General features: G+C 34.2%; 5 protein-coding genes across 6 annotated transcripts in view; 3 read left to right on the top strand and 2 right to left on the bottom strand.

Moving 5' to 3' along the window:
• Nucleotides 1-5,542, top strand: part of LOC117233002 — a 29,745-nt gene extending 24,203 nt beyond the window's left edge. Inside the window, exons 7-9 of one of the 2 annotated variants that reach the window (XM_033492840.1) lie at nt 1,999-2,181; nt 4,267-4,351; nt 4,928-5,542. In XM_033492840.1, the coding sequence (XP_033348731.1) occupies nt 1,999-2,181; nt 4,267-4,351; nt 4,928-4,997 (338 nt within the window). In that variant the 3' untranslated portion in view covers nt 4,998-5,542. Of the gene's footprint in view, nt 1-1,998; nt 2,182-4,266; nt 4,352-4,927 lie in introns of those variants that run through there. The other variant, XR_004493245.1, reaches the window with a different exon arrangement.
• On the bottom strand, nt 5,286-13,037 carry LOC117233000 (HEAT repeat-containing protein 1). The gene is made up of 7 exons (XM_033492831.1): nt 12,918-13,037; nt 12,680-12,828; nt 7,939-12,602; nt 7,342-7,659; nt 6,607-7,061; nt 6,030-6,480; nt 5,286-5,830 (listed from the first exon to the last, which is right to left on the bottom strand). Exons 2-7 carry the CDS (start codon nt 12,819-12,821, stop codon nt 5,660-5,662), a joined length of 6,201 nt encoding a protein of 2,066 aa, XP_033348722.1. The 5' UTR covers nt 12,822-12,828; nt 12,918-13,037; the 3' UTR covers nt 5,286-5,659.
• A 364-nt stretch (nt 13,038-13,401) lies between these two features.
• Nucleotides 13,402-14,229, top strand: LOC117233005 (MIP18 family protein galla-2). The gene is made up of 3 exons (XM_033492842.1): nt 13,402-13,572; nt 13,652-13,731; nt 13,812-14,229. The coding sequence occupies exons 1-3, from the start codon at nt 13,452-13,454 to the stop codon at nt 14,079-14,081; spliced, it is 471 nt and encodes a 156-aa protein (XP_033348733.1). The 5' UTR covers nt 13,402-13,451; the 3' UTR covers nt 14,082-14,229.
• On the top strand, nt 13,957-18,069 carry LOC117233006. Its single transcript, XM_033492843.1, has 3 exons — nt 13,957-14,094; nt 16,849-17,054; nt 17,355-18,069. Exons 2-3 carry the CDS (start codon nt 16,950-16,952, stop codon nt 17,586-17,588), a joined length of 339 nt encoding a protein of 112 aa, XP_033348734.1. The 5' UTR covers nt 13,957-14,094; nt 16,849-16,949; the 3' UTR covers nt 17,589-18,069.
• Nucleotides 14,213-16,619, bottom strand: LOC117233003 (mitochondrial inner membrane protein OXA1L). Its single transcript, XM_033492841.1, has 8 exons — nt 16,057-16,619; nt 15,776-15,950; nt 15,607-15,684; nt 15,225-15,545; nt 15,056-15,135; nt 14,708-14,971; nt 14,483-14,642; nt 14,213-14,414 (listed from the first exon to the last, which is right to left on the bottom strand). Exons 1-8 carry the CDS (start codon nt 16,117-16,119, stop codon nt 14,245-14,247), a joined length of 1,311 nt encoding a protein of 436 aa, XP_033348732.1. The 5' UTR covers nt 16,120-16,619; the 3' UTR covers nt 14,213-14,244.
• Nucleotides 18,070-18,281: the final 212 nt, after the last annotated feature.

Raw genomic sequence — 18,281 nt, 5'->3', positions numbered from 1 at the left:
CCAGAATACCATCGGATAATTCTCGATTGTTCGCGTTTCACTGTGTACATACACTGAAAGTGTTCCTTGCGTGACCTTTAACAATTTCAAGGACTTCTTGCTATTCAGAGTTTGCTGATCAACTATGCTATATTAGGTGTTTGAAGTTCGGCGATCAACTATTCTAAATTAGGATTCTCTACTACTCCAAGGTGATCGATTATTTTCGATTAATTCGAAGGTGAAATATGTACCACATACTATGTTTGCTACTTTGAAACTTCCTGCTTTGTGGAAAAATATCGAATTACGTGAAGTCTTTATAGAATGTTGGTTGCGAGGATATTAGCTTTAACCTGGTAGCAGAGATTTCTAGTTCTCGTTGATCGTGTTTCTTTCCTGCAACATATGGTAAAACGTGCAATTTGCGTTTCACCAACGAGATATAAATCCCAGGCCGCGGATGCTAATTCTTCGTGGCCGAAAGCATCCATGAGCGTGTGTTTCTAGAGGAAAGAAACGGTGATCGACTGGATCGTAAACGTGTTTTACAAGGCTTGGCCATTCTAACGTGGCTTCGATATTATCGGGGGAGCGTACTCGAGGGCGCGGTTCTCTCCGCCTCTAAAAACAGAAGCCGTTTTCGAAAGCTGGCCGTTTGTCTTTCGCGGCGAACCTTCCAACGAATCGCCATCATAAAACGTACACCCTTCAGGAGAAAAAGAATTTATTCGTACATAATTGCACCATCTCGGACGAAGCGTGTTATTACTGTACTGCGATATACACGTAGAAACATTGGAAATTTTTCAGAGCATTCTTTTTTGTTGGAAATGAATATACGTTGCGTTTCTCTTTTCCTTTTTCTGCAAAAACAACGGAAAGAGACCGGCGATTTATACATTTTTTTTTTTTTACGAAAAATCTTTATATATAAAATCGAAACGAGATATCATACGTACGTTATAACTGTGATGGTTCGTTAAAAAATAGAAAAATACAAAACAATTGAAGAAAAAATGATTCAAGGAACGTAATAGGATTAGAAAGGAATAAAAAATGTATGCAAATTTGCAAATGTATGCAGTACGAAATAGAACGAAGACGAACTATAGATAGAGCTGTAATTAAGTGATTTGTTGCTCTGCTACCAATATATAAAAGTTTGATTGGTTTCGATCAGAAAGTTTGTTCTAATAATTCTCAGTGAGTTGTATATCGTGTACAGCAAAAAAGTTGATCTTTTAGTTTTTACTTGATTCCCTTCCTCGAATAGAAGAGTCGATGATTGAGAAAGTTTCTGAAATATTTTGTTGTACGGAGTTTGACAAATAGGAAACTCTAAACTGTCAACGAAGTTCTGAGACCCTCGTGACATCCTCGTGTTTCAAGTTTCATTATTAATCACTTGTTTATTAATCACTTTTCTGTGCCCGTGTCAACATCTCTGCGATAATTCCGTATCATTTTTATCTTTATGTTTGCTTAAACTGTGTGTCGCGTACCCTTAAAAGATTTATATCTACGCCGTTTGTATAAGATATTTGCACATTTATTTTCGCTGGTCAAATGTTACGTACTGCGAAGGTTATTTGATAAGATATTGAAAACAAAAATGATGTTACATTCAGAAAGATCTTAGCCCGTTGAATACATAGATAAGAAAATATGTAGAATTTTAGCAACTTCTTAGTACCGGTATCTCTAACTTGATAAAGCGATAACAAATATTTTAATGTATATTCACGATTTCTCCATAAATTCTCTTTTCCAAAAAATGAAAAACGCGACTCTTCGTGTTCTTTCCCATCAATTTTCAATTTGTTTATAAACCATCTCCAAAATTCTCACATATGGTCTATGTACGTTGCACATGTGAGTATGTGAAATAATAGTAAAAAGTTACGAGAAGCCATACCATGTAAGGTCATCAAACTTAGGTTCACTTCAGGTAGTCGACCATCGATTAGACCATTTCTCGTTCAACGAAATCATTTCTTTTATTTCGTGTTTTTACAGCCACGTCGGCGGTGATCCTGAAGACAGAGCACGACCATAATCGGTTATCCAGTCTTTCGGGGGATAATATCCTTGGCACTGGAGTTAGGATTGGTCGGGGCGAGGACGCAGTCGCAGGTATCAACGGCAACATTATGGATTCGGCGCAATCAGCCATGATGAAGCAAACAGACTACGTCGTAGGTCAGTAAAAGAAGCTCTAACATTTTCTTTTCAATACGTTAAACATACTCGTTAATTAAATTCTATCATCTCGTCAGATTGTTTCGGTGATTCGTAAAGTTACTCGAATTCGTTGAAATTTTCTTTCGTGTTTCGAAATTTTGCCGAGAAGAGTGATCGTTACAGGGCAACAATTAACAGCGTAAGCTGTTCGAAGAGGAAATATCAACCGTGTATTTATTCGATGTTTTATAACGAACGATAATTTTTCTTACTGTTATCGTTACGAACGAATTGTGACGCTGTGATTGAATATGATGTAAGAATAAAGACAGAAACGAAGAATAGTGAAACAGAGATCACGTTTCGTCGGTGATCCCGTCGTTTTTCCGATAACATGTCACGTGCAACCGGCAATTCTTCACCACCGGTATTGAAACGTTCGAAAATCATTCTTAACAGCGTAATTGCTATATAATCCGTGAACTGTGTCCAAAATTGTTATTTATATGCGTATATAACGATATGCGTAATCTCGATGAAACACGCAAATGTTTAAAACTGTTGTTATTCTCTTCGTATTTTATTTTCCTTCTTTTATCGTAGATGACACGATCGTTTTATATTTACAAATATCTTTGAACCAATTATAACGTATAATTCCATTTTGTATAAAGAACTCTTATAATTATTTTTCCGAGCAATCGCCTGGATTCTTTTGATGTTCATCATCAAGCAACGTAGTTTGCTCGATTCTCAGAATTACGGAATAATTGACGGGAATATTACAGCCCATTGATCTTGTTCCTCTTTGTTGAAATTAACGTTCAGAGCATCGTGACAACGGACAAGCCTATTAGTACGATTGTGAAAATTTCGCAGTTCGTTATCACCGTTCACATTCGCCGCGTTTGCGTCTCTCGTTTCCTCTGGTAAATTTCATTCTGTTAAAATCGTCCGATATCGGCCACGAAACAAACTGTTTCCAGATCACAGTGCGTCTTATCGAAATTGAAAATATATGAAGATTTTGAAAGGGTGAATTGTATTTGATTGGAACTTGTAAATTTTGTATTTGACAATTGGATTAAAAAATGAAATTTGAATTGGAATTAAAATGTAGAAAATTGTTTATATTTAATTATACAAGAGTCTTGAAGAAATTGTGACTATGATAAATTCTAAAGATTATCAGGCTTTCACAGCAGATTATAAAAAAGAACTGGTTTCTCTCTTTCTGTCTGTCTGTCTCTCTCTCTCTCTCTGTTTTGTAAGTCGTAGTAAACTTCGTTTGTTGATTAATGATTATCGATTTCACATTAAGTGCCGACCTACAATGTTATGATTGCAAAATAGAGAACAAAACAATGTTATTGTATTATTGTCCATTTAAATACTATCGGTAATCGAAATCAATAGAACCGAATTAAATGTTCAGTGTCATTCAAAGTGATTATGTATATTTATTCCGATCTTACTTTCCAACACATTCTTTTCATATCTTTTTTATATATTCTATTAATCATAAGCAATCCATAAGTAAGAGGTAATTTGTATTATCCGCATATTTCTTCATTGTTTTTGCATCTCCATTGGAATATATTGGCTTTTTGGAATACATTAAATTCTGAATATAGTACTTTCGTTATTGATCCTTTAAAAAGAAATAAGTTAACTAGCATCATGCTTGTCACAATTAAAAGTCATCCTTTTCTATTGTTACAAATGAAAAAAAAAAACAGTTATTCAGAAAGATATATCTTCAGAATTGTCAATAAAAAAGAAACTGATTTTCTAGAGATTTTCATATTTGTATTTTCATATTTACATCAACATGTAAATGAAGATGACTCTTACAAAAAACGCAGTTTTTTCGTCAATTACCATTATAACTCGATCGATTAAATAACAATCAGAACGCAAAAACGTTGACACTCGAATAACAAACTTCGACCGATTAGACAATCCGCATAAGTACGAAGTTCACTGTGCCACACGCTTCTCAAGTGGGAGGGAAGAGTGAGTCGCGGAATGACGAATTGTAGAAGCGGAAGACGAAAATCCGCACGATGTACCTACTAATCTATGTTTTTTTAACCTTTGCAGATATTGTCTTGCCAACTGTTCTAATTGCTCTGCTATTCGTTGGCAACGCCATCATCGTCTACATTATCTTTCAGTATAGAAAGAGGTGAGTAAAGGTCGTGCAGCCGTGCTATTTGTTCGCTCCAAAGTTCCTTTCCCTTTGATTTTAATTGTTTCTACATACAACGCAACCTGTTTGATTATACATGGCGAATTCATGATTTGAAAATATCGCAATGGCATGTTAAATGATCGTTGCTTGCTATCATTCTGGTCAATTTTCAAGGAATCTCGAGTAATTTCACTCTCCTGAGTAAATCTCTTCATTGAGATATATATATCTGACACATTAGTATATTTTCAATATGTGACGTTAGAAATTCAGTCTACGAATTCAGTTCCAAGAACTGGTAGGGATAGCGATGGTCAGTTAACAAGGCAAAATCCTGGTTAGTGTATTGTAGTATATTCATGATTATTTTGAACATTTTATTTTTTGCTGACCAATTTTTAAAAATATTCTTAAATCAATAATTAAGTAAATATAATAAAATTCACGTATGAACATTCTGGCTTATTTTGATTCGTCTTTGGTGTCCTTGAACAGTCCAATATCCAATGATTGCAGTTCACAACAAATATTCTTGCAATGCAGAAAGTGAAGCTTAAATTTCGTTTGCAGGAAAGTTTCATCAATAGAGCAGGGCGAGGAAATGTCTCTACGTAACGCAGCCGAGGTGCCACAGGTGTGATTCCTGTTAGAATCAACGATAACATTTACGGTGCCAGCCCAAAAAGCGTCAGCGAGAAGGCCTACGTTGCATTTTTCTACGAGGATGATCTCCAAACGAAAATGGATCTCTAAAAAGAGGATCGTCGAGGAGTATCGAACATTATCTTTTTTTCTTTCTTCTCCACTTTTAGAAAGAAGAATAATCGTCGAGTCTGCAGATGGATCCTCGAAACTCGTGTTCATTCGATTTTGATAGTTATATGTTCTTTGGTTGGGACACATGACTGGAAAATGTCTTTTTTACATGCGCGAAATTCAGAGACGCTCTCGAAGAAAAGACTATAATGCGCTCGTCGCCACTCGTAATAAGAACCGCTGTCAATATTTAGGAATCCAGGCGCCTAATTAGTGCTGCCATGGTCTTCTACCTACATGTTCATGCATACAGACACACATACGTACACGTAAACTTACGATAATGTATTATAATGTAAGGAAATAATATATTCTATATTTCGTCCAAATTGTGACTTAAGTTAAGAATAAACAGATGTTTTCATAATACATTTGCCTTTCCGAATACTTCATTAAATTCTATTTTCAGAAGGATAATATTTATATATACATAATTTTTATGAAATCTAATTGGAAATTTATTTAAAAAATTAAACTAGAATTAAATTAGAAATATTTTTGTAAGGGCTCGCCTAAAATCTCCTCCAAGGTGCGTACTGCATTTTGAGCACACTTCTCCGTAGTTTCGTCTTCGTCTTCCAACATTTCTGCCAAGAAGGGTATAGTTTCTGGCAAGAGTGGCATGAAATCTTCGCCAAGCTTCCTTACAATTTCAACCTATATTCATGTGAAATAAAATATTAAATTACTAGCATTTTATGAACTTAATCGAATTGTACTTCTGATGCGTAATCTGATGTATAATCGTTCAGTAACGATATCATTACAATATTATTTATAACCAATTATGAATTAATATTAATCACCTAATAATAATTAATACATTTAACTTGACAAAATATAAACTTTCACTCACCAACGCATTCAGTGCAGCGGTTCTAACATATGGTTTCGTATGTCTTGTCTTCAGCAATGTCTGGTACACTAATTGCTTGTGCAAAGAGTCATCAGGAATGGCACTAGCAAAGGCAGCAATACAAGGCACCACTAATTCACTTGCTCTTTTCTCATAGCCCTCTGTGGAGCCCAAAGTATTCTCCAACTGATCCACAATTGGTTGAGCCAGTATTTCGAATCTCTCTTGACTCACGAAATTATGAGCGTCGTAACTGAAGACTCGATATAGAGTCAATAAAATGGCTTCTACTAACTCGATTTTGCTAGACTCTTCAGGCAGAGTCATCTCCTGCGGTTCCTCCATGATCGCTGGATTATTACTACTTAACAATATTGCTGCATGCTTGATGAAGTGACCAGCAAACAGAACGAAAAGTGATTTTAGACACTCTGCTATGTTGGCTGAAAGTCTGCAACAGATGATAAAAATTTATATATTTTTATCCATGATTAGGTAACCATAAGTAAACTTTAACACACAAAAATGCAAAAAATTACAAAATAAAATAAAACTCAGATAAAATAATTTAATCAACCTGTAGAAAGTGATATTTCGTTCCTTGTACTGTGGATTTCTAGCAGCCCAGTCGTAAAGTTTATAATAAAGTGGTCTAAAGGTAGTCTCGCTTAGTTTCAGTACTAAAGCAACCAATGCTTTACTGGCGCTTTCCTCTATGACCACCACATCCTTCAACGTTAATTCCAATTCGTCTACTTCCATGTCATCTGGCGAGTTTGAAATATCTTCGCGAAACTGTAAAACCTTCAAGAAGAATGTGCCTAAATCCGGTATAACTGCGTTTATATCGTTAGGCTGAGCACTATTGAATGATTCTACTAGGACATTCATCAGCGCTGGGATACGTTGGTACAATTTCTTTGCAAGTAACGTCATATATGTCCTGTTGACTGCTGGTAACAGCACTCGCGAAGGTATGCACGTGGAGAGTTTCTGGGTTGTTGCATTTAATCGTGATATTACGATGCCAATCTATGAAAATGATAAACAAGGAAAATCTTCAAAAATATTGATTATCGTTTAATTGTATAATGTAGTCTCAAATATTGATAAAATCATATCAGATAGTTAAAAACTATATGTAAAAAATCTCCAAAAATATAGTAAACAATAGGGAATGAATAGAAAAGGTGAAAACACTTTGAGAAACCTACGAAATGTGGCTAAAAGATAGTGAACAGTTAGTATACGATTGTTTATAAAATACATTTATCGCGGCAACAGAAGTATTTAATAAAGTAGTAAATCATACCTTTTGATGTTCCGTATCAGTGTACAGAGAGTTTAATCTCGCCAGTTCAAACAGTAACTGATCCAAATACAAAGATAAGAAGTTCCCTACAGATTCGACGATCTTTTGCAACGCGCTTACGATACTGACGACTATTACATCCGGCACACCTTGATGGCAGTGATCTTCTAACAAATGCAGGATGGCCGGTACAAATTTGTTCAATGAATGTATCGCGTGAATACGCATAGAACTGCATAATTCCGCGACACAAAGAGCAGCGCTGGCTAGTACTGGTCCTTCCCTTGAACCTAACAGCTCAGTGGTCATCTCCAGAATCTATAATAAAAATAGTAATAATAATAATAAAAATTCGTATCTATTAATTTATTTAATTGTCTATCAGTAATGGATTTTTTTCGCAAAAATATATAAGATATTCAAAATACGGTCTTAATTATAATATTGTAGTTGCCAAATACAACAACTCTCCATTTAAGATTTATTTTTTCAGTTATGTTTACAAAAATATGAAATTGCATAAACATCCGCAATCTATTAATGACCAACTGGTCAACCAATAATTTTCTATTTCTGTTAAATAATATATTGACTTACCGGTTTGAACAGTATGGGATGATCGCTAGCCAACAATTTCGCCAACAATTTTATAGTAATCAAGACAGTTTGCTGTACAATCTCCTGTTCCTGCGTTTCAGACTTTACTTCCACTGATACTGTCTTCGATAAAGCTTCAATCAACTGTAACAAATCTTCATGATCCTCTTCATTAAACTTTCTTTGTTGAAGACGCGTGTTAAGAAGCTCCAAGGCTTTTCTCTTCACTGTCAGTAAATTATGTTCTATCAGACGCTTGATACTGACCAAGAATATTCCATTTGGCAATAAATTATTCACCAAATCTAACACGTCATATAAATGATGCAAAAGAACCTTCCAATATTTCGCAATTGGCTTTCCTTGATGTTTATCAGCATTCTTCGAGGTACATTGGATTAGTATGATTAATTCAACAATCAGTTGATCATAATATTGTCTCACATTATTCACTTCGGTAGAATCGAACTCGGCGACTTTATTAATAAGATCAGGTGACGATAACAGATTACTTAAAAACTGGACCAGAGTATATTTATAATGTCTTAAGTGTTTAGGACTACTAGTACTAACATCAAAGATGTGTTTATATTTAAACGAAATCGCAGCTCTCCTGCCTTCTTCGTCTTCTACGTCTACAGGCAATTCCTTCAGAAACTGAGTCAATTTCACGCAAACCTGAATAAGTCTCGTGGGTGGAAATTCTTGAGATACCTGTAGAGCAAATTCTAATCTCTGTCCAGGTGTCTTTTGATTCGTAATACGCATAGTACTCGACATAACGTGGCTTTCGAAACTCAATAAGTAATACAAATGAAAATGATTATCCAATAATTGTAATAACTTTACAAATAATGGAGTTCGTCTATGTTCTGGAATATCGGGTAACGAAACGATAAATGTTCTTAGAACCTCACAAGCGTGAGTTTCATTCTCAGCCGCATTTATTATAGGAACCACAGTCTCGATGGTCTTGGATATTATTTGAATAGAATAAGCATCGTCCTGACGGACCACAGAACTTCCCATGAAAGTGAAAATAGGCATTATAGTATATAGAGCACATCTCACATCGACGATTTTTAATAACTCTACTAGAACTAATAGAGCATGATGATGAGTTTGGGGATTCCTTGAAGTTCTAATACATTGCGTGATTAAGTCTATTTGTAAATGAGCATCATGAATAGGCAATTTCTTCACTGTCAATCGATGAATAGTGGATAGTAATAATTGGTTCGTATATTCTATAGGACTTTGTTCCTCGAAACTGAGGCATGTCTTCAGCAAATTAAACAGGATCGGGTAGAGTAATTCCTCATGTTCGATATTGTCAGCTTGTTGAACGAACTCTAAGAGAGTCACGCCACGTTTCCATTCTCTTCTGTTGATTATGGTTGGGTCAGGAGCACGAATGAGACTGATCCGTCTTCTATTTTTCATTTTACTATCGTTTAATTCAGCATTCTTGAGATCCTTCATGATCTGTAGCTCGTCAACTACGAGCTGTGCATTCACTCGAATTTTTCTCATTGCTCTATTGGTTGAAGAAATAATGTTTCCTATTTCACAATCAGTGGCTACATCTACTAATTTAGCTAGAATTTTCTTCTGAAGAACATTGGACGCTTCTTCAGCTTTTTGGAAGAAGGTACTTCCTATTTGTTTTAGAAGAATCACACTTGGTGGATGTTGATTTCCGGATTCTGTTATTACTTTGATCTTGTGCTCCTCTATGCTAGCTTCGAATAACTTCCAAACTTGTTCAACAGTGAGTGCCTTTACTGTTGCACTGTTGAATCTCTGAAGTATGTTTTTCAACAAATTTCCTGCAGATTTATTTTTAGGATCAGCCTGAAGCATTTCTAAAAGGTGTAATCCAAGAGGAACTAATCGTTGAAGTATTGTGGGCCCATTCACGTAAACTAGAATATCAAGCAGCTGTGATTTAATATGTAAAGGAGTTTGCTGATCCATGACTATCTCAAATAACATTTGTTGCGCTTGTTGTAGCCTCTTTCGAAGATCCGTCTTCAATTGTTTACATACATCTGGATCAGGTGATAATAGAATGTAAAGAGATAAAGATAATTGATCAGGATCTAAAGATATTTCTGGGCTTCTGATGACAAGTTCTTGCAGTAAGGATGGAAAAGGATTCACCATTGTGCAACGATTAAGCACTTGAGCACTTGAGCACTTGCTTATGAGCTTCTCGAGTACTTTTAATGACGCTATTCGACATTCATTGTTCTCTCTGGCTAACGAAAGTAACAAATTTGTAACAAAGACTTTATCCTCAAACGCCCATTCAGTAGATTTGCATTGATTCAGCAGGACTTGAGTTATCTTCAAGCAATGAAAGGACGTTTGCACCTTCACAGGCTTTATGTACAGTTGAGAGAGAAAGCGGATAAGATCCTGAATCGTGGAGAAATGTCTTTGAAAAAATATTTGTAGACAACGAGAATAATGCTTGCACCAATATACATTATCTATTCCCTCGAAGAACATCTCAAGAAGTCTCAAAATCAAATTACTACGATGTTGATTGTTCTCAAAATCAATCGCCGGATTTGACTTCAAATCGAGACGTCTGTGAACCATTTCCAGAACGTAGGTACCAACTTGCAATGGGAGAACACCTTGAGAAGTTAATTCTATGGCCATTTGTATATTATCTCCTGTAATATTATTGCAATTTTGTAATAACTTTACTTGCGGGTATTTTTTAATCATCTCCGTAGCCATTTCGATTACCTCTCGAGCTATTTGCGGTTCCAGAGATCCAACAGGGACTCTACATACGGATCCGAGTAAAATTAGGTTGAAAAACATGGAAGCTGCATCACCATGAGCGATCTGTTGCTTCATTGCGCTTAATATGCTATCTGTTGGCGGCAGCAATTCCCAGTTTAATATATTATGAAAAGATGCCGATGAAACAGCCTCTGCGTTCGGTAATTTTCCTAGATCCTTCTGCACGTGTTGCATATAAATATTGTTCCTAGCAAAGTTTGATTCTAATACTTCCATCGCGATATCCACGTCTGCGTCGTCATTTGGGAATAAATAAGGTAATGATGTAATGAATACGCTAGTATCATCTCCGACTTTACAGAGTTCTAATAGGATTTTCAATGCTGGTTTTGCTAGTATTTTCCTACGGCTGGTGTGACAAGTCGATAGTAATATTTTCAACTCATCAATCAATATATCTGCAGATAGAAGACTTGTTAGGCGTTTCGTAGAAATAGAGAGCAAAGCTTTGATTACGTCTACTTCTGTGTCACTAAATCTGGATTGTATCGTGGTTGTCATCATCTCCTGGAAACTTTCAGGAATATTCACATCAGAATCTGCCAACATTTCCAACGCTACAATTCTCTGTACAGGATTGATATGAATCAATTTGTCAAGTATACCAACAGCTTCTTGCGTGTCCTTGGCTCCAAAATGCCAAGATGTGACAAATTCCAATGCCAGTTTGGAATCTTTGTCTGTTTCGCTGCGTTTCATCAATCCTTTCAAGTAATCATCGAATCTTTCAGGATACGTTCTTTCAAGAGTGTGATACAATCTTATTAGAAATTCTCTAGCTTCGTTTTTCATGTCAGTTGAAAGAAACTCCTTCTGTAATACATTCCACAAAATGGTGTCCACTCCAATATCATCGAGCTTTATTCGTGACAATATTTCATTCACCATATTCTGTATTCGAACTGTTTCTGATGGACTGTCCAAAATCATGCGACAACTTGTTTGTAGTAATGATACAATGAATTTTAATATATTCACATTAGAGGATTGAAGCTTGATTGCGAGCTCGATGAACCAGGACAATTCTGATAGTCGAGTAGCAAGACTTTTTGGAACTGTAGTAAGTTGATGAATTGGTATATTGTACAAGAAGAATAACAGGTGCAATGCTTCCTCTTTTAGATGCGTTTTCTTGAATATCTTCAGAAGTAATTTTTCCATAGTTATATCATTCAATTTCTCTTTGAACGCCAGTTTTGCTAAGATCATGTAACTACTGGCTACAAAATCGGAGATGGAACTTTCTAAACCTTTTAAAATAGCTGGTAACATATGACCCATTTGTACTTCGGAAATTCCAGATGATTGATCGATAATTCCTAATATTGAAGTTGTGTAAAATGCATACAGAGTACTTAAAGAAGACGCTCGCTCTGAATATGTGTTAGTAGCGGTAATTACGTGATTGCAAATTAGTTTTAGTAAAGCATTATCAGAACTAAGACGATTGACTAATGTTATTGTAGCTAAGGGAACACCTGGCTTTTGGAGGGGTTCTAACCAGTGCCAGTTATCAGCATCATCAGATAGATTTAATAGTTGTAATGCTCTTGCAAACATCCGAGTTTCGTGATAAGGTAATATTAAAAGCAAAAATTGATCTCTATTAAATTCTTCTATGTGAAACCTACATATTAACCATTCAAGAGTTTTATGAGCATTATTGAGCAAGAAGTAAGGAGATAGAAGGATAAGAAACTTTTCAATCTGTCTATCTAACTTCTTGTTAACTTTAACATCTTGCACAGCACGTTCAAGATTCAGTGAACTTTGTGCAAAAAGAGTATGTTCAAATTCTAAAAATACGTCTGATAGCTTAGTCAACTCTTGCAATCCATTTTGACCTGGGGAAGAAATAAACATCAATTATTGCTTCAATAAAAAATATGTAGAGGTAGAAACATAAAATAAAGTGTGTTACCTATGCTTAAAACTGTCTCTCTGTCTAAATTAGCAGCTTCCCTGGGATCAAATAACAAGCTTGTATGTTTTTTATCTCGACGCAGTATTGTTGTTTGAGGGGTTCTTAGTTGTTTTAATTGTCTCGCAAGAGATGTAGCCATCTTGAAACTGTAATTAAAATTATTTGTAATTCAAAACATAAAAAAGATATAGATATATAAAACATGCACATAACCTTATGCTGTACATAACCTCACCTTTTTTTTATTCGTTAGAAATAGATGGAGTCAAATCTTCCTTAATATAGTACAAAGGTTTTTTACAAATATCACAAAATATTTTCAGTATTTATGATATATTAAATTACCGAAATAAAGATATACATTTGTGAGTATGTGCATTTGATATATGTAATATTGTAAGTCGTAACCCCTAATCAACTAAAATGCGCATGCACAGGCAGATCTTTGAAGAACGTGGTCGCTACGAATTGTACGGTGTTATGCTTTTTTTCTCTTTTCACCAACGGTAGTACTACGCGTAAAAAAAAACCAATCACAACATTGGGTTGTATACGATCCTTAGAATTTTATCATTCATTTGAATTAAAGGGATCCTTAAATATTGTATTAATCTCCGATATAAATTTTACGTTACTTTCTGTGCTCGGATTAAACAGCTTCGATTAATATATATATATATATACACATACATACTTCTGAATAAAACGGAAAAATAATTTTACGACGTTTACATAACGGTGTAAAATTTTCATTTCTTTAACGAAGAAAATGGAGGATTCCTTTGAAAATATTAATCCCAAATTATACAAAAAAATAGATGAAAGAGAAATTACTGCGGAAGATGAAGATGAAGATATTGTAGATGAATTTGATGCACGTGAAATTTTCGGTATGTATTTATTAATATCATAATGTTTTCTGAATTTTTATGTCGTATACAATAATTTTTTCTAACATATGATTTACAGATTTGATTAGAAACATCAATGATCCTGAACATCCTTTGACATTGGAAGAATTGAATGTGGTAGAACAAAGTCTCATCGAAGTAACACACAAACATGATATAAAAAGATTATAGTATACGTTATTAACCATATTATCAAAGAAAGTAATGTTTTCTTTCAGATTGATAATAAAGCAAGCACAGTTCACGTAAAATTTACTCCAACGATACCACATTGCAGTATGGCAACATTAATTGGTTTATCAATTAGAGTACAATTACTGCGAGTTCTACCTTCAAGATTTAAAGTTAGTGTTGAAATTACACCAGGTACTCATATGTCAGAGGCAGCAGTAAATAAGCAATTAGCTGATAAAGAAAGAATAGCAGCAGCTCTTGAAAATAATCATCTACTTGAAGTGATTAATCAATGTATTGGCATAAAATGTTAATATTATCTAAAAGGTATGAAATTCAACATATGTCATTTATAATTGTATATAATTTATTAGAGATATCTTATCATTATTTTCCAGTTTATTGACATAAATTTCAAATTACTACAATTAGATCTTCATAACTAAATATATAAAGAAATTTCATATACATAAAATCTCATTTTTTCATTGTTGTCATTGATGTTGCTGATGTTGCTTTTGATAAATTTTTTACTGGGTTGTATTTATATGTCATTGGGAGTGGACCTTTAGCTGCATTATTAAATTGTTTTATATCTGCACGTGCATAAGCTGCTAGCTTATTAGATAGTTTCATGTTAATCCAAGCTGAAAAAAAATTGTTCATGTAATAAATCTAAAACTGTATTATACTGCAAATATTTATTTGAAAGTACCATCAGAGAATGATTCCTTGAAGCCTTTGTCTTTCTTTATTTCTATATTTGTGATCATCATAGGAGGGATATTAAAATATGCTTTTACTTTCTCTAAACACAGTAATTGATTTTCTATTACGGTTAGAATATTTGAAACAGCCCAATGACACAAAATGGCCTGAAACAAATTTTTTGTAATATTTACAATACAAAGTAAAGATAAATAAGAGCTATGTATCTTACTCCCGGAAACTTCACTGCAAATATAAATGAAATAACTGGTATTGCTTTGAACATATTTCGTACTACTGGAGACAAATTTTTTGAATTCCTCAATGTATATGAAGTAACAGCATATAATGTTACACTAGTACCCAGTGGCAACAGATAATATGGATCAGTACTATTTAAATCCGTAAACCACCACAATCCACCTTCCTTTAAACTTTCTACAGGTTTACTAGTCATTTCTCGTAGAGCAAAAAATATTGGTAGATGTGTTCCAATCTATTTAGTATATAGGAATAAATTTTAATATTTAAATTATCACAGATGTACTTAAGTACATAATATACCCATTCAATTGCATACCTTCAAAAGATTCGAAACAGGAAATATCTTAACATTATTTTTCTTCATCAGCTGTTGTAATTCAAAAGCATATACAGTAGCTAAAAGACAAAAATAAAATTTATTTGTTTAGATAAATATATACTAGTACATACTTTATAATATGCTGGATAAATATGTTAGTACACACCATCTTGTGAATTTCCACATCTTCTTGCGTCAGTCATATTTTCCTGTAATTTTATCATTTGTGACAGAATTCTGTTCATATTGCTAGTATTTTTGTGTACAGATATCGAAAGTGGAAATGTTGCAACTTTGATAAGTACTGAAATTAGTACAATTGTTGCCCACCATGGTAGATTACAATTAACATGAACTAATTCATAAAGTGTTTGAATAATTCCCACAGGACCATATCCACCTAATCCTAAGCTTTCAAAGGTAGGTTCCCCATTTGCATGTAGTTTAATAACCTCTGCAGGCAATGGTATTTGTGGAAGAGGTGGATCTGTAAAAAATACAAAATATTATACAACTTCTAATTAACTTAAAAGTAAAAAATATATTACCTGGTATTTGATTTAATAGATCTTTCTCTGGTACTGAATTATTTAGATCTGTTATTTGTGTTTGTGGCACAGGTGAATCTAAAAAACATGGTAGACTATATTTTTTATTATTACATAATATTTATTATACATTTTCGAAAACATATATAAAATTAGAGATTTTTCACACCTGGTGGCGTATTTGATGCATTTTCTTTTATTGTTGTATTAGCTGTGCTTTCATACCGAGCGAAATAAATCTTATGAATTCTCGAAAGTTTATGAACGTTTAATACACAATCCCGTTTCAAAGGACCGTTTGTTATATTATATGCGAGACCGCTAAAGTGATATTCTGTTGTTTTCTGAATATATACATATTTTTATCATTAAAATATTTTAATATATATATATATATATATATATATATAAGTGTGACATAACCTAACGAGAAACAAGAGTTTAACTTACGTGAAATCCTGTATTTGTATTTAACAGTTTTTTACTAACACGTACACATAATCGTGTCAACATGATTTTGTTTATATACTAGTAATATTTAATCTTATATTATGATAAGGTATTGTAAATTAAAGAGATTTTCATATCACGTGTAGAACTACAATCCACTATTAAGTTACAAGTTGTCACACTATACTTCAGATGGCATCCTGAGTTCAATTTGAGAATATGTTCAGATTTAAGTTACATTTGAGGTACTAATGAAATTTTTAAGTATATTCATAAGAATTTCCTATCGAGCTACTGTATATAAATATTTGCAAAATTTGAATTTTTAGCTTTCAAACACGAATATGCTTTTCAATATCGAACATTTTCTAAGTCGCAAAATGTTCCAATTAATGAAACGAAGGAAAATATACAAATTCGAACAAACTTCCTTTTTGACGTATACCCGCAATTCTTCATAGTACTGATCCTGATTCGAATTAATTATAAAGTTGCATACAGTGGCGCCGTGTGCCGTTTTGATATCGGAGGATTCCCCCGGTTCTTTCACGAATTTGAGAGGCCAAGCTGCGCCATTGACACGACACTAGAATTAAGCTGTCAGTGCCGACTCACGTGATCGAATCTACTGCAATGACATTCAGTTTGCGTCTCGGGACCAAGGTTATTAAAGACAGACCTACTATTTAAGTTTCTCTCGTGCCGTCTTTCGTTTTCGGGACCTGCTTTCCCCCTTTTGCCTACCTTGATCCACGTAGCTGCTTTTGAACCAGGTTCTGCTACTCGTCACAGGGTCTGTTGGTTTAAGACGATAATACATAGCTGTGTGAGATTTCACGTGAACAAAAACAGATTAAAGAAAGAAGAAGAAAAAGATCGTGAAACGGAGAGGAATGGCAGAAGACGGCACGGTTCTAATTACAGATCCACATTGTCAGCGAAGGTCTCTAACCACCATGCTTTGGCACCGACTGTCAATTTCTCCACAAAATAATTCGGTAACAACTCCGCTTTTTCGATGGCGCAACTACCGCTTCGTTGTTATCTTTTCTTCCTTTTATGAATTCGTGCCGTAACGTTCAATTAGATTCGAGTCAAAGTATTTATCCGGTCAGGTTTCACCCCTGGAGCGATTTACGAAATTATTTTTGACATCGTTGTTATACAAAATTGAAATTATATTAACCACCTGGTGCTAGGATTTCTTGTTTTTTGTTATTGTAGATTAATGTCGTTGAACACATTTGCGAGTACATAGAATGAATTAAATAAAGTTTGTATTTTTTGACATTTTATAGTTATCTGAAGAACTAAAATTCATATCTACGAGAAAGTCATCACGTAACACCAACCGTTGTGACAAAATAACGAATCGAACCTTCGAAACCTCCCAAGAACCTGGTATTCATCGCGTAGAGTGTAGAAGATTGAAGATCGCTTCTTGGACAGGATTACCCACTTTACGCCCGGGTAGCAGGTCAACCAGGGCGAAAGATAATGGGATTGAGCGTTCTTCGAAAAGAACAAGATAGTGAAGCTGTCACAGGAGAGGAACTACACCAAGTTCAGCCTTGTGTCAACGTCGTATCGGGATCCCTTTGATCGTGCCGATAAAACCTGGTTAGTACAGAATTTTCGTGAAGACGAACACCTAGTTAGATGAAGTCATTTTTGCTGAGAAAGCTGACCGTCCATTACGTATCAGTGTTCCATTAATTACAAATCGTAATAATTATTTTGGTTAGGATCTATAACCTTGTCTGAGATTATATTATGTGACGATTCATTTTGATCAATACAATGATCTGATTTGTAGTCCATAAGACTTCGTGTTTACGTAAGTTTAAATTTCTGAATGAGTTCTGTTCGTTTTCTGAAATGACTACGCACTTTATATAGTGGACAAAGGAAAGTGTAAAATTGGTAATTGGACATACGAAAATTAACAACTTTTGTACTAGACTTTTTTAAGATATCATCCATTCTTTCATCTATATATTATATCTATTCATTGTCAATTATATCATAATTTCGTTTTATAAAATTATAGTGCTTTTCACGCCATTCATTTTTAATTTGCCAACGACTGAAGTATAGAATTAGAAGTAAAGGAATTAATGTGAAAAGCATATGGAAAAATATGTAATTCAGAGAAAATAAATTTTCATTCGTATGCTTTACAAAAAATCATTCAGATCCCTAAAAGTGTCATTATATATAAATCT

The sequence above is a fragment of the Bombus vosnesenskii genome, unplaced genomic scaffold (assembly GCF_011952255.1).
Source record: "Bombus vosnesenskii isolate JDL3184/JDL3185 unplaced genomic scaffold, Bvos_JDL3184-5_v1.1 scf7180000013294, whole genome shotgun sequence".
Classification (NCBI taxonomy): domain Eukaryota; kingdom Metazoa; phylum Arthropoda; class Insecta; order Hymenoptera; family Apidae; genus Bombus; species Bombus vosnesenskii.
Note: the sequence above shows the minus strand (reverse complement) of the source record. Positions and strands in the feature narration are given on the sequence as shown.

Excerpts from the sequence above, each read along its gene's own strand:
- LOC117233006 (XM_033492843.1), top strand. The coding sequence starts at position 16,950 with ATGGCAGAAGACGGCACGGTTCTAATTACAGATCCACATTGTCAGCGA. Across the intron at positions 17,055-17,354 it reads TTTCTCCACAAAATAATTCG|TTATCTGAAGAACTAAAATT; the intron begins GTAACAACTCCG and ends GACATTTTATAG.
- LOC117233005 (XM_033492842.1), top strand. The coding sequence starts at position 13,452 with ATGGAGGATTCCTTTGAAAATATTAATCCCAAATTATACAAAAAAATA. Across the intron at positions 13,573-13,651 it reads TGATGCACGTGAAATTTTCG|ATTTGATTAGAAACATCAAT; the intron begins GTATGTATTTAT and ends TATGATTTACAG. Across the intron at positions 13,732-13,811 it reads TAGAACAAAGTCTCATCGAA|ATTGATAATAAAGCAAGCAC; the intron begins GTAACACACAAA and ends GTTTTCTTTCAG.
- LOC117233000 (XM_033492831.1), bottom strand. The coding sequence starts at position 12,821 with ATGGCTACATCTCTTGCGAGACAATTAAAACAACTAAGAACCCCTCAA. Across the intron at positions 12,603-12,679 it reads AGAGACAGTTTTAAGCATAG|GTCAAAATGGATTGCAAGAG; the intron begins GTAACACACTTT and ends TTTCTTCCCCAG. Across the intron at positions 5,831-6,029 it reads CCGCTGCACTGAATGCGTTG|GTTGAAATTGTAAGGAAGCT; the intron begins GTGAGTGAAAGT and ends ACATGAATATAG.
- LOC117233003 (XM_033492841.1), bottom strand. The coding sequence starts at position 16,119 with ATGTTGACACGATTATGTGTACGTGTTAGTAAAAAACTGTTAAATACA. Across the intron at positions 14,643-14,707 it reads TTGCAGTGAAGTTTCCGGGA|GCCATTTTGTGTCATTGGGC; the intron begins GTAAGATACATA and ends AATTTGTTTCAG. Across the intron at positions 14,415-14,482 it reads CAAGGAATCATTCTCTGATG|CTTGGATTAACATGAAACTA; the intron begins GTACTTTCAAAT and ends ATTTTTTTTCAG.